Source organism: Podarcis erhardii (assembly GCF_964252035.2).
Source record: "Podarcis erhardii genome assembly, chromosome: 5".
Lineage (NCBI taxonomy): Eukaryota > Metazoa > Chordata > Lepidosauria > Squamata > Lacertidae > Podarcis > Podarcis erhardii.
Window position 1 is genome coordinate 79,444,325 of NC_138509.1, and position 15,310 is coordinate 79,459,634.

The 15,310-nt window shown below is 40.8% G+C and overlaps 1 protein-coding gene across 2 annotated transcripts in view; it reads left to right on the top strand.

Moving 5' to 3' along the window:
• The window catches only part of GMPS (guanine monophosphate synthase), a 54,915-nt gene that overhangs the window by 16,463 nt on the left and 23,142 nt on the right, over positions 1–15,310 (top strand). For both annotated transcript variants that reach the window (XM_081862418.1, XM_081862419.1), the window contains exon 3: positions 3,190–3,304. In XM_081862418.1, coding sequence (XP_081718544.1) covers positions 3,190–3,304 — 115 coding nt within the window. The remainder of the gene's footprint in view (positions 1–3,189; positions 3,305–15,310) is intronic.

Genomic DNA, 15,310 nt, shown 5'->3' on the forward strand with positions numbered 1-15,310 from the left:
CAGGATAACAACCACATACTCCTTCCTCCCACTTCCTTTAAATGCTTGTTTGAAACACCCAGCCCCTCTCTAGATTGTCTTCACAACAGGAGTAAAGGTTCACAAGGAATCTGTTCCTGCATAAGATAATGGGCTTCCCATGACAACACTGTCTTCTCTAAATTTCCTGTTCAGATTATTCTTTGCCTGATGCATAGATTGCCTGTGTCTTGCTCTAAAACATGCCTGTTTTCCTTTGGAAAGATTGTGACAACAGAAACATTCACAACTTAAGTTCAATACACAGAAGAAAATGCCCCCTCTGTATGCTGATTCTCCCAAGGGAATATTACTTTCCCATTTTTGTTACAAAGTCAAATAAACAGCTTGTGATTTCCTTGAGCTGAAGCTGTATAAAACACACACTCCGTTTCCGCATTCCAGCGAAGAAACTTGGAGATTATTCTCCCTCCCCCACCCCCCGCTTCACTTCTGCTTATTTTTGTAGATGACAGTAGACATAATAATGGTCTGTCTGAACATTCATAGTTTGTATGAACGGCGCAGGGACTTTGGTTCAGAAATCCAGCAAATGTCTGAGCCAAATGGCTCTTGCAGATTTATTACATATTCCCACATTAAAAACAAACTAAACAAAGATTAGTTGCCTGTCTGCTCAGCTTATTTGTAGCCCACCCTTATCCCAAGAAACCTATTTACAGTGGTGCCCCGCAAGACGAACACCTCGCAAGACGGAAAACCCGCTAGATGAAAGGGTTTTCTGTTTTGGAGGCGCTTCGCAAAACAAATTTCCCTATGTGCTTGCTTCGCAAGACGAAAATGTCTTGTGAGTTCCTGCGGGGTTTTTTCCCTCCCCCCCCTTTTCCTAAGCCCTAAGCCGCTTATCAGCTGATCCGCTGATAAGCCGCTTATCAGCTGAACCGCTAAAAGCCGCTAAACCGCTAATAGCGCTAATCCGCTAAGCTGTCAATGGGCTTGCTTCGGAAGACGAAAAAACCGCTATACGAACAGCCTCACGGAACGGATTAATTTCGTCTTGCGAGGCACCACTGTAAGTGTAAAACTTTGAGCTGAGCAGGAATCGTAGTGATGAGTCTCACGTGAATTACACCCCCTCCCCATCTGAACGGCTTCTGTCCCAGAAGAAATGTACCACAATTCTCCCACCCCTTAAAACCTATATGTTTCTTTAATAGAGACTCTCAGGAGGTAGGAATAGGCATAGAGCCTTCAAGAAGTGCCTTAAGTAATTAGGGCACCTCCTTAAGGCCCTAAGGGCCAATTTGTGCAATCAAAGGATCAAGTGGCTTAAAGTCCATCAGGTTGCATGCTTTGAAGTTGGCCTGTGAGGATGCTAAATTAACTCTTTCCCCTGACAGGATTTTTTTTAAAATAAAAAATTGCATAGCAGAGGGAGATTTCCTTCCCCTGCTGCAACACAAGGGGGAGAATATTTGAATATGTAACACCCCCACCCTTCTGTGTTCACACATCCTGTAGTGGTGCTGTCCACAAAAAACCTTGCTGCTTGTTTGTATTGCGGACCCCTAAGAAATAGAAAAGAGTGTTAAAAAAGAGCCTCAAGCCAAAAAGGCTTCAGCTGAAAAGTTTGCCCAAGCCTACAAATAAAGTGGCTGTTGCAACACTGAACTTCGATATCAGAATAATAGTTCCTCTCCCCACTTATTTCCAGGCGTTTAAAGTCTGGTTAACAAAGTGTTAAGTAATTTCCAGAAATCTAAAAAAAACCCCAAAACATTAATACAGTGGAAAGCGTTCCATAAATTGTCTTCATATGTAAATCTTTTACAAAGAGCTGTTTTCCAAGTTTTTACTACATTAGTGAACTCTTTTTGGTCGCTTTTAGATATATAGTATCCTTCCCTGTCTTTTAAGTATTTCTAGATAATATTTAGGATTCTGTTCTGGAGATTTTCCAGAGACAGGACGATTTGCTGTTCTAAAATAGCTGCTGAGAATGCCCCTTTGTGCCATCAGTGTCCAAAATTAATGCTGAGCTAGTGTCACGTAACAGTGTTACACATGGGAGACCAGAGTTCGAATCTCCACTCAGCCATGTAACTCACTGGGTGACATTGGGCCTAACCTACTTCACAGGGACACACACACGTTTATGGTATACTATCCCCAGGGTCAACCCTGTCACCGTCTTGTTGTTTGGCAAATACATTTTTGTTTCCCTGGGCTTTTAGGCAACACCTGTGTTCTAGTACAGCTACCATATATTTCCGTGTATAAGACTAGGTTTCCCCCCCTAAAAAATAATGTCCAAAATTTGGGGGTGGATAGATTCGCCCCCCCCCATTTTCTTAAATTGGAGTCCCCCCAAATAGGGGGCATCTTATACATGGGGGCGTCTTATAGATTGGAAAATAAGGTAAATCTGTTTCTAACTATGTTTATGATTTTTATTGTATATTTTTTAAACTTTGGTTTTAAATAACTTTGAGATATATATATTTAAGTGGGATATACCGTATTTTTCAATGTATAACACACCCCAGGTATAAGACTAAAAATAATTGAGAAAATTATTTGGGACTAAAAATAATTGAGAAAATGGGGGGGGGGAAATTGCCCAGAGTTGTTGAGCTTTTTTCCAGAGGGGATTGCCCAGACTTGGGGGTTTTTTTTGGGGGTGCCATAAATTGCTCACCCGCAGGGCCGCAACAGCCAAACACACACACATCGATGAAGCCACCAATCATCTGCACGAATAAAGGACTATACTGTTGTATAATAATGTGAAAATGCTAATAAACTATAGGGTGTTTATACTTGAATCAAAAATACCCCATAACCTTTAAACTAGGAGTTGTGAGTCATTGGCATATATCATAATTTTTGTTTTTGCTGGATGCTGAAATTTAGAAAGGCAGAAATCTAACTATAGGGTGGTTCTTATTTGCTACTAATTTTTTAAAAGCTGCACTAACGAACATCCTTTTTAAAAGTCTTTTTAATGTCAGTCATGAGAATTCACTGTTCCAGTAAAGCACGACTTGCTCATTTTATAGATCAGGATGCCACAACTTTATTTATAAAGGTTTTTTGTTTTTGTTTTTGAAAGTAGGTATTAAAATGGAAATTTAATTAATGTGGTTTAGTTCCCAAAAAATCGATCTTTACTTTTTTATTTTTTTAAAAAAATACCTGTTTCTTTTGCAGGGCTATTATCATATCTGGAGGACCAAATTCAGTTTATGCAGAAGATGCTCCCTGGTTCGACCCAGCAATATTTACGATAGGAAAACCAGTTCTTGGAATCTGCTATGGCATGCAGGTGCAAATATCATTTTATGGCTGTATGTTTTTGTAGCTCAGTTAAGAGCAAATTGCTGGCTTTTGTGTGTCTTGTATAAGCTGCACAATGCATGAAAATTATGTTTGAAGTTGATTTAAGCAGATGCAGATAAGGACCCTTTTGAAAAAAATTGAGAAATGGTTGTGTATTAATTCCTTGCATATCACGCTCAGTGCAGTCCCAGGTGCAATCTTTGCATGGATACAAGGAGTTTGCAAGCACATCTGTTGTTCAAAGTGTACAGAAGCCTGCTGTGTGGTGATTCATGAGCCTTTTGAGGCCATCACTATTGAGGGGAAAACATGCATAATTTTAAAAACAAGGATGGCTGTGGCCTGTCAGTTATATTAAATGGGCTTGTATTGGTATTTAAGTTTGCTTTGATATTTAGCATTTACGCAAATTAATCCGGGGGCTCTCATTAAGGCACTGTGAGAACTTTACATGCACAGACCTTAGGTTTACTTATAAAAAACAAGCGCTTAAGATATATGAATTCCTGAACGTGAATATTGGGAGCCTGCTCTGTCGGCTCCCAATCCAGATAACAATATGAGAGGTGGTTTGGAGGGAAATGTTGCAAAAAACAAAACAACAGCAAAAAGTTAAGAGGGCAGAAAATAAGCCCTGATGATAGGAAGACAAATGCATCAAAGCAGGACGTTATCAAGAATGAAATGCCAAAGAGAGAGAGAAAAAGTGTGTTTTAATAATTTATTAAATGAGAACAAAGAGTAAGGCTGCCAAATATTTCAAGAGAGAGATTTCTGTGCCCGAAGGGGTCATGAGAGAGAATACACAAGACAAGGAATAGCACAACGGAGAGTGGAAGCTTAGTAAGAAGATTAGTATCTGATGAATGGTGAGACCAAGAAGGAGAATAGAGAGAAAACAACTAAGATGATAACAGGCCAAGACCGTGAAGAGGCTTGGAAGTCAATGGCAGTCTCGGTTCAATAGAGGAAACCAGTGGAGAGAACCCTTAAGAGAGGTGCAACACGATTAAAGCATGAAGAGAAGAAAATGAAGCACTTGGGGAAGTGTTGAGAATAGAGATAATAGGTTTAAGTGGAGGGGTAGGAAGAAACAGTAAGCAAATGATTGCAATAATCAACGTAAAATAGAATAGGGAGTTTGTTAGAATAGGTAGCTATGAAAGGATGACGTTTGGAAAGGCTAGACCTGACATACCTTAGCTGGAGCGAAAATTGGAGTGGCGTGAAGGAGTGACAAGGCCTAAGTTGTGACCAGCAGAATGAGTTGCCACGGAGGAAGAAGGTTTGAATACAAGAATCAAGAAGAGAGAAAGAGATCTTCTGGAATATAGGTCCTGAAATGGCCAGGAACAAGAGCACAGAAGAACAGCGGCTGAGGAAAGAGGTAAATCCGAACTTCGAAAGGCCAGGGGGGTGACCGAGAGCCAGGAGAATTGCATACATTAAAAAGAGCATGAACTTCTAAAGCAAAGGGGGAAAGAGCAATTGGAACTGGCAAGACCATGAGAACCGTTGTGGTTTACCCAACCACGTGCCCTGCAGGATGGGAAAAATTTAATGAATCGTGAAATAGAGAGCAGGGGCTGAGCCTAAGGGTGTCAGCGAGGGAAGTCCAGCTTTCTGTGAGAGCAGCACGAATGAGGCTGAGAGGTCCAATGTGGCTGCGTTTCTCTTTTTGAAAAGGAAGTATTTTATACAGTTCATTTTTCTACATCGGAAGTACAGTGATATGAAACGTGTTTGGGTTAGGGCTATACAGTGGTACCTCGGTTTATGAACTTAATCCGTTCCTGAAGTCCGTTCCTAAACCAAATACATTCTTAAACCGAGACACACTTTCCCTAATGAGGCCTCCCGCCGCCTGTTCCCTTCTACTGTTCAGCTTCCGTTCGTAGACCGAGGTAAAGTTCGCAAACCAAAACACTACTTCTGGTTTTGCGGAGTTCGTAAACTGAATAGTTCATAAACAGGACTGTTCGTAAACAGAGCTACTACTGTATTGCACTCCATAGTCATCTGCTTTGCCACTGTGAGAACAGAGTATTGCTGAATTTGATAAGCCTTTGGTCTGAACGAAATGGGCAGGTCCTGCGTTCTATTTAAGGGTGAAGTTTAACCCGAGAAATCATTGGAAAGCCCTGACTAAATTTGGGGAAGCAAAAGCTGGTTTCTGCCTCTACAAATTCCAAAGTATGTGTTGTCCCAGGAAGTGGGACTATCTCGGTGTTGTACTGCAGCGCATTAGTGTGCAAATCCAGGAACAACAACACCAGCCCCATGACTGAGCCTGAGTGAGCTTGCAAAAGACTGTGTACGGGGTCTGCTCGTCTCTGTGAAATCAAATACCGCTGCTTAAAAGTTTGCTGCAACAATGTGGAAACAGTCAAGCGCGATGAATGCCGTGTCAAAACAGAACTCCCTCAAATAGCAAGGCTTTGTGAGAGATCAAATACACTATAGTGAGAAATAATAATAAAGCAAGTTTTCAGATTGCTCGCTGAAATAGTCATGCTTATATGCACAAGGAGTAGTCTGTCGTTGGCGAAGGCTGTAATCCAAGATAGAAACATTGGCCCCACTGGTTGAGTGGAACGGATAATCTTCTGCTATGATGCGATGCTGAAGGAATAATGAATGGCTTTCCCCCCATCTGTATGAACACTGTAATAAAAAAGCAGATACTCTAGTGCTTTAGTAATACATATCACTAAAGGAGCTGGAAACCAGGAATAGCAGTGCCTTGCATGTTTCCATATGTCCAGTGCAGACATACAATCATAGAATTGTAGAGTTGGAAGAGACCCTGAGGATCATCTAGTTCACACAGGGGATCAAATTTGCAAGCTTGGCATCATCAGCACCATGATCTAACCCAGTGTTTCCCAACCTTCAGTCTCCAGCTGTTTTCAGACTACAATTCCCATCATCCCTGACCACTGGTCTTGCTAGCTAGGGATGATGGGAGTTGTAGTCCAAAAACAGCTGGAGACCCAAGGTTGGGAAACATTGATCTAACCAACTGAGCTATCCTGAAGGGCAGTGCACCTAGATCACTTATGATGGTTTGGACACCCCCCCTTGCCTGAACGCACCCTTTAATGGCGCCTAGTTATCGCAAACAGTAGATTAGGTGGTGAAGGTCCTGTGTGAGTGTCTGGAGGCGGTTGGAGGATGGATGGTGGCTAACAGGTTGAAGTTGAATCCTGACAAGGCAGAAGTACTTTTTGGGGGGGACGGGACGGGCGGGTGTGGAGGACTCTCTGGTCCTAAATGGGGTAAGTGTGCCCCAGAAGGACCAGGTGTGCAGCCTGGGAGTCATTCTGGACTCACAGCTGTCCATGGAGGCGCAGGTCAATTCTGTGTCCGGGGCACATGTTTATCAGCTCCACCTGGTACGCAGGCTAAGGCCGTACCTGCCCACAGACTGTCTCGCCAGAGTGGTGCATGCTCTACTTATCTCTCATTTGGACTACTGCAATGCGCTCTGCGTGGGGCTGCCTTTGAAGGTGACCCAGAAACTACCACTAATCCAGAATGTGGCAGCTAGATTGGTGACTGGGAGCGGCCACCGAGACCATATAGCACCAGCGAGACCAGATAACTCCCAGTACGTTTCTGAGCACAATTCAAAGTGTTGGTGCTGACCTTTAAAGCCCTAAACGGCCTTGGTCCAGTATACCTGAAGGAGCGTCTCCACCTCCATTGTTCTGCCTGGACACTGAGGTCCAGCTCCGAGGGCCTTCTGGCGGTTCCCTCGCTGCGAGAAGCCAAGTTACAGGGAACCAGGCAGAGGGCCTTCTCGGTAGTGGCACCGCCCTGTGGAACACCCTCCCACCAGATGTCAAAGAGAAAAATAACTACCAAACTTTTAGAAGACACCTGAAGGCAGCCCTGTTTAGGGAAGCTTTTAATGTTTAATAGGTTATTGTATTTTAGTGTTTTGTTGGAAGCCGCCCAGAGTGGCTGGGGAAACCCAGCCAGATGGGCAGGGTATAAATAATAAATTATTATACCCCACCCATCTGGCTGGGTTTCCCCAGCCACTCTGGGCGGCTTCCAACAAAACACTAAAATACAATAAATAAATAAATAAATTATTATTATAGGACTTCCGGGACGCCGCGGCCGCAGAAAAGGAGTGCGAGATAACTCCTCCGGGGGAGTCTCGAACAGCATGGAGATTTAGAGGGGTCGCGAAGGCTACGTTAACCCTGAAACCACAGGAGGGAATCCTGCGGGACAAAGTACCCTGCGACGCTGCCTGTGCTCGCCTGTGTTGCCGGCGTTTAACAAGGCTGGAGCTGCAGCATAAAGGGGAGGCAACAGACTCCATGCTGTGAAGCCTCAAGCTCCGAGGGAAAGCGGCGGACCTCCAACAACAGCGGAGAAGCTGGGAAGTAGCTATAAAACACTGTGGAAAAAGCAGTGGGGGCAAAAGAAATATTGGAAAATACTTAGATAAGATTAAAGGAACGTTTTGATAAGAACCCAGCGGAGAAGAAATAATTGGTGAAAAGGAGGAGGAGTCCACCCCTGGCGGTAAGGTGAAAAAAGAGTATAGCGAGACGCTGGGAGAGAGGAAACAAGAAGAAGAAACAAGCTGCCAAGTGAGTGTGGTGGAAAGACCTCAGACACAAAGTATAAAGAGTCGGAGGCAAGGTAACAGTAGTGTAACAGTGAAACTATTAAATGGACTAGAGAGAGGGGAAAAAGACTTTTCTGTTTCATCGGGACAGAGAGCGCTATAGCCAGCGCGGGTTTCGGTGGAGGATTTCTGCTTTTAAATCTCAGGTTTAAATCTCAGGTTTGGGGAGAGTTGGGACTTAAACGGAGTGTGGAATATAGGCACCCTCTCAGCACTCTGTGAGACTGTGTTTAAAGACTGTGAGACTGTGTTCAAAGACAGGGACTGTGAGACTGTGAAAGATCGCCATATTGAGCAAGTTAAAGGGGACCCGCCTTCGTCATCCCAATCTGATACGTTTTTTCGACCTTCAGAGATGGCTGCGACTCTCTTTGGGATTTAAAGAGACATACACCCCGGGACTTAAAGTTAAAGAATACGTCTTCGCAGGACCCTGCCCACGAATTTGGGAATCCCCTGAATTTGGAAGTGCCTTTGGTGGTTCAGGTGTCTATTATATTTAACCATAAGACTTTGAGGATTTAAATACGTGTCTTGATTTAGGTACAGTTAAAATTGTATTATCATTATTTGATCTCAAATAAGGGCTAATTCTTGCAGTGTACCAATTTAGTTAATTTTGGACCCTTGTTGTAATATCTGAGAGACGTTAGCTTTGTTACCTCTATACCTTATCCCTACAGTATATTAGGAGGAATCAATCTTAAATATACAAATGCCGAACGGTTCTAAGAAGGGTGTGGTAACACCAGGGGAAAGGAGGCCTTCAAGACAAGAAGAGGGGAAGGAGGCAAGAGAAATTAGAGATTATGATAATTTGATGGCCGAAATAAGAAAGGAATTAAAAATAATGAACAGTATATCGAGAGAAAATTGATAGAGGTACAAGATACTTTAGATAAGAAACTGGAGGGAGTGGTGGGGGAATTGATAGGAAAAGTTAAAGATCTCTCGGTAAGAACTAAGGTTTTGGAGGACTCAGTGAAGAGGGTGCAAAAGGATACGAAAGACAGCAAGAAAGATGGACAGGATTAGACTAGAAGTTAAAGAGATAGGAGCGACACAGGAAGAGTTGTTGGATAACATGGCTATGACGCAGATGCGACAAAATCAATCTAATCTAAAATTTAGAGGAATATCAGAGGATTCAAATGAGAATATTCGAGTTAAAGTGGTGAAAGAGCTGGCAACATGGTTAGATAGAAAAGAAGAAGAGATAAACCATTCCTTGGTAAACATATTCCGAATAAGAATAAAATCGGCCAAAGCCAGAGGGAAAAAACTGCCAGGAGATGTAATAGCCATGTTTAATTCATTGGAGATAAGAAATGAAATTTTGAAACAGAATTACGTTAAAAGGTTATATATTGAAGAAAACCCAATTATTATTTATAAAGAGATTCCTTCGAGATTTCTTCGAAGGAGGGACCCATATAAAAAATTAACAAATCAATTGAAGAAAAATGGGATCTTGTACAGATGGGAGTTTCCGGAAGGTATCTCATTTTATTTCAAGGAAAAAAAGTTTAAACTGTCTACCATTTCAGAACTTCAAAAATTTGCAAGGAGATACGAGAAGGACCTGGGGAAAATGATGGGGGAGGAGGAGGTGGAGAACCAGCAGGGGGAAGAAAGGGGGGGGGGAGTGAAGAAGAAGAAAGAGAGGAGAGTTCAATAGGAGAAAGAGAAGAACTAGAGAAAGGAGACAAAGAACAGTAGATTGTGCATAGGCCTGATAAGTTAACTAATATTACATAACAGATGGCGTTAAAAATACTAAACTGGAATGTGAATGGGCTGAACAATAAAAATAAAAGGAACCAGATTACACATGTACTATTGAAAAAGAACTGTGATTTAATATGTCTCCAAGAGACGCATATAATAAATAAGCATAAGAGATTATTAAGCAATAAGAGACTGGGACTAGATTTTGTGACATCGGATAGGGTGAAGAAAAGAGGGGTGGTAATTTATATAAAGGAAAAATATGACCCACAACTATTGTATAAAGATGATCAAGGGAGAGTAGTCATAGTTCAGATGGTGTTTCAGGGAGAAAAAATAATTGTGGGAATATATGCTCCAAATGATAAAAAATCTGCCTTCTATTCTGAATTAGGAGACAAATTGATGGAATGGATGGACCAAAAAATGATATTAATGGGAGACTTTAATGGGGTGGTGTCTCCAAGCCTAGATAAGTCAACAAAAAAACAAGAGAAGAAGGAAGGTAAATTACCGCGATCCATTTTTGATATGGTAAATAACCTGGGATTAATTGATGCTTGGAGACTCAAAAACCCCACTATAAAACAATATACTTTCTTCTCAAACCCAAATCAAAGTTGGGGGAGAATAGATAGCATTTGGATTTCGAAGGAACTGACTCAGAATTTAACTAAATCGGAAATTCTTCCACGAACTATATCTGATCACAATGCGGTTTCCATTGAGTTAAAAGGTAAGGATATCAAAACAGCTAGATGGAGAATGAATGAATTTTTATTTAATGACCAGAAGATTGTGAATAAGGCAATAGAGACAATAGAAGATTATTTTAAATGGAATTTAAATGGGGAAACTGCTATAGAGACGGTGTGGGACGCAGGAAAGGCAGTTATGAGGGGCTTTCTAATACAGAAAAATAGTCAAGTAAGAAAAGAAAAAGAGACAAAGAAGGAACAGATCCTAACACAGATTATGGAAAATGAAAGAAAGTTAACTATCAACCCCAGTGAGGAGACCGCAAAGCAGAATATAAAGATACTACAAGCTAAATTTTCTACAATAATTGACCAAGAGGTAGAATGGAAAATTAAAATGATGAATCAGAGGACGTTTGAATCTGCAAATAAGATAGGCAAATATTTGGCGTGGCAAATAAGAGAAAGAAGAAAACAAAACACGATTAGTAAGATAAGGGAAGGAGAAAGGATTGTGGAAGAACCAAAAGAAATAAGAAAGATATTCCAAAAATATTATAAGGATTTATATAAAAGAGGAAAGGAAACAAAACAAGAAATAGACTGCTTTTTGCAAGAACATCACCTAAAACAAATTTCAAAAGAAGAAAAAGAGATATTAGACCAGACAATTACTCAAGGAGAGATAAAGAAGGCCATTAAAAAGATGAAAAGTGGGAAAGTGCCAGGGCCAGATGGCCTTTCGGCCAAATACTACAAAACGCTAAGTAACCAAATATCCCCAGTGTTAGGAGAAGTGATGAATAATATATTAAAGGAAGGAAGGATCCCGAATACCTGGAAGGAAGCATATATCACCTTGATTCCTAAAAAAGATGCAGATACCTTGGAAGTGAAAAACTATAGGCCAATTTCATTATTAAATAATGATTACAAGCTATTTGCAGATATAATGGCGGAAAGATTAAAAAAGGTCCTGAACAATAAAATACATAAAGATCAAACGGGCTTCCTCCCAGGGAGACAATTAAGGGAAAATGTAAGGAACTTGATAGATATTATTGAATATTTGGATATGAGTATAGATAGACAAGCGGCCTTGGTGTTCATAGACGCTGAAAAGGCGTTTGATAATATCTCGTGGGATTTCTTGAAGAAAAGTCTGGAAACGATGGGAATGGGAGAGAAATTTAGAAAAGGCATAGAAGCAATATATAAGGAACAGAAGGCAAAAGTGGTAATAAATAACACCACAACAGAATACTTTAGCATATATAAAGGAACTAGACAGGGCTGCCCCCTGTCTCCTCTATTGTTTATAACAGTATTAGAAATACTAAACGAGAGACTGAGGGGGGCAACAGAAGTTAAAGGAGTCAAGGTAGGAAAGAGGGAATATAAAATCAAGGCCTTTGCAGATGACATCGTACTAACCTTAGAAGACCCAAAAAATAGCGTAAAAGAAGCTTTACAAAAAATTGACGAATTTGGAGCCATGGCAGGACTTAAGGTAAATAAAAATAAAACCAAAATGTTGGTCAAAAATCTAACAAAGGAAGAAATGATAGATCTAGAACGAAGGACGGAAATTGCGGTAGCTAAGAAAGTGAAATATCTTGGAATATGGGTCACAGCTAAGAACATAAATTTATATAAGGATAATTATGATGTCACCTGGAGGAGTATAAAGAAAGACATGGAAATTTGGGGGAGGATGAAACTCTCCTTTTTGGGGAGGATAGCTGTTGTTAAAATGAATATTCTGCCTAGAATGCTATTTCTATTTCAAACTATCCCCATACTTAAAGGCTTAAAACAATGTAAAGAGTGGCAGAGAGCCTTGGCGAAATATATTTGGCAGGGGAAAAGGCCACGGATAAAAATGAAAATTTTGATAGATAAAAAAGAAAGAGGGGGCTTTTCTCTCCCGGACCTAAGTCTATACTATGAAGCGGCTTGCATACTCTGGTTAAAAGATTGGATAAAACTGGAGAATAGAGACCTATTGGACCTGGAAGGTTTTAATAATTGGTACGGATGGCATTCGTACCTTTGGTATGGGAAAGTGAAGGTCCACAAGAGCTTTTTAAACCATATTTTTAGGGGACCAATATACCAAGCATGGGAAAGGAATAAAAACCTCCTTGAAAGAAAGACTCCCTGGTGGATTTCACCAATAGAGGTTTTAACGGTCAAGAGAACAAACATGGAGGAGAAAAACGCCACCTATGAAGAAATGTTAAGAAAAACAGACCAAGGGCCCAAACTCAGACCTTATGAAGAGATAAAAAGCTTATTCACTGGATGGTTGCAATACCACCAGGTGAATGATTTGTTAAAAGAGGATAAGAAGAAGTTGGGTTTTGATGATAAAAAATCAAAATTTAACATAGAAGTAGTAGAAGGCAAAAACAAAACCCTATCCAGAATTTATGATATACTATTAGAGTGGTATACAAAGGACGAGGAGGTGAAGGAGGCAATGATTAAATGGGCAATTGACTTTGGCTATAACATCGATTTCGAAAGGTGGTCGGAAGTGTGGAATTGTAACATAAAGTTTACAGCATGTATGGCACTGAGAGAAAATGTTTGGAAGATGTTATATAGGTGGTACCACACCCCTGTGAAATTGGCCAAAATGTATAGATTAAAGGATAAGAAATGCTGGAAGTGTGGTGAGGTGGAGGGTGACCTATATCATTTATGGTGGACATGTAAAAAGGTGAAAGGCTTTTGGGAATCAATTTATAATGAGCTTAAAAAAATACTTAAGTACACTTTTCCCAAAAGACCTGAAGCCTTTTTGCTGGGAATGACGGGCAAAGAAATCAAAAAGGAAGACAAGACGATATTCCTCTATGCCACCACAGCAGCGAGAATTATGTTGGCACAATACTGGAAAGTGGAAACCATCCCCAGCATAAATGACTGGCAGATTAAAATGGAAATTATGCTGAGCTTGATAAATTAACAGGTAAAATAAGAGATCAAGATGAACAGAAATTTCTGAAAAATTGGAGTAAATACTGGAACAATATTGGAATAAATGTCTAATGTGAACTGGCGGAGTTAGAACAATACTACCAGCGAGTGAATTTAGGATTATAGATTAAAAATCAAATACGTAATGGAAGTAGATATTCGATACTTACCAAAAGGGTGGAAGGGAGTTCAGGGTGTTTTTCTTTTTCTTTTTTCTTTTCTTTTTTCTTTTTTCTTTTGCATGATGTAGCTAAACTATTTTCTTTGTATAGTTGGAAAAAGGAAAAAATTGGCTTGTATATCTCTGTTGTAGTGACCCCTTTTTTGTAATCTTTTCTGTGTGTGTGTATATATATATATATATATATATATATATATATATATATATATATATATATATTATATGTCTGTTTTGTGTATAACTTTAATAAAAATGTATTGAAAAAAATAAATTATAAATTATTATAATGTTATTATTAGGTGACAAATCTGTTTTAAGGTTATAGCACTCTGACTCCAGATAGGGACTTACATGATTGCCAGGAAAATCCAGACCAGGCTTCCCCAACCTCGGCCCTCCAGAGGTTTTGGGACTACAGTTCCCATCATCCCTGACCACTGGTCCTGCTAGCTAGGGATCATGGGAGTTGTAGGCCAAAAAAACATCTGGAGGGCCGAGGCTAAGGAAGCCTGATCCAGACCCTGAGCACAGAACAGTAGATGTTCTTCCATGTATAGGGAATTGGAAGAATAGAGGAGCAATGCGTTCTGAGCTTTAGCCTTGAGCAGTATAATCCAAGGACAGGTTCAGCTGTCAGTGAGATTAAGGCCTAAGCATTTACAAGCAATTGAAACTGGGTTCAGTGGCTATCCAGTGACACGAGATGCGGTTATCCAGTAGATGTTTTCTTGTGATTGTAGCTTGAAGCAATTTTCACACCTCCAACCTTCAAACTGCTTATTAGACTCTGCAGAGGATTCTTTTAGGTGTGTAAATAATCGGGTTTTTTTATTAGAAATGGTTTTGCAAACAATAAAACAACAACAAATATTGAATATGTGCTCACTTCTGCCAACTTAGCAGTTCAAAAGCATGCCAAAAAGTGCAAGTAGATAAATAGGTACCGCTCCGACGGGAAGGTAAACGGTGTTTCCGTGCGCTGCTCTGGTTCGCCAGAAGTGGCTTAGTCATGCTGGCCACATGACGCGGAAGCTGCCTGCGGACAAATGCCGGCTCCCTCGGCATATAGAGCGAGACGAGCGCCGCAACCCCAGAGTCGTCCATTACTGGACCTAACGGTCAGGGGTACCTTCACCTTTACCTTTACAATCAATTACCACAAACCCTTTTCAGAATGTTTCAGAGCCAGTAGCTCTGTTATTACATTGTATTATTGGATCCCCCCCCCCCAATGTATGCTGAGAAACAGGCAAATGCACCTCTCCTTTGTGGAGGTTAACCTAAGTAAAAAAAAGTGGGGAGGGGCGTAGGGGTAGCCACACTTCCCCAAATTTACCTTACTGATTTTTACCTGAAGCAAACCTACACTTTGGTGTTATTTCTTCAAAAGCAGTTTAGGTGGTTGTTAGGTGTTCCTCAAGGGGAAATCCCTAGGAAACCTCCAAAACATTCCTCAGCAGTAAAATAGGGCCTTGTGTTCAAATTTGAGCTCTGCCAGGAACACCTTTATTTCAACCTTTGTCCTGAAATTGGGAATGGAACAGATTAGGAAACAATCCGAATCTGCGCAGCCGGGTTGTGTTTTCAAGGAGCGTATAAGCTTTGTGCTCCAGACCAGTTCAGAATGTGCATTGCTGTGTGGAATTGACCCAACCGCGATATTAGTGTTATGCAATATTCAAATGCATCCCCTCAGTGTTTTGGCTGCTGTGGGCTCTAGGGATGAGCCCAAGGGCAAAAGAACTAAATAGG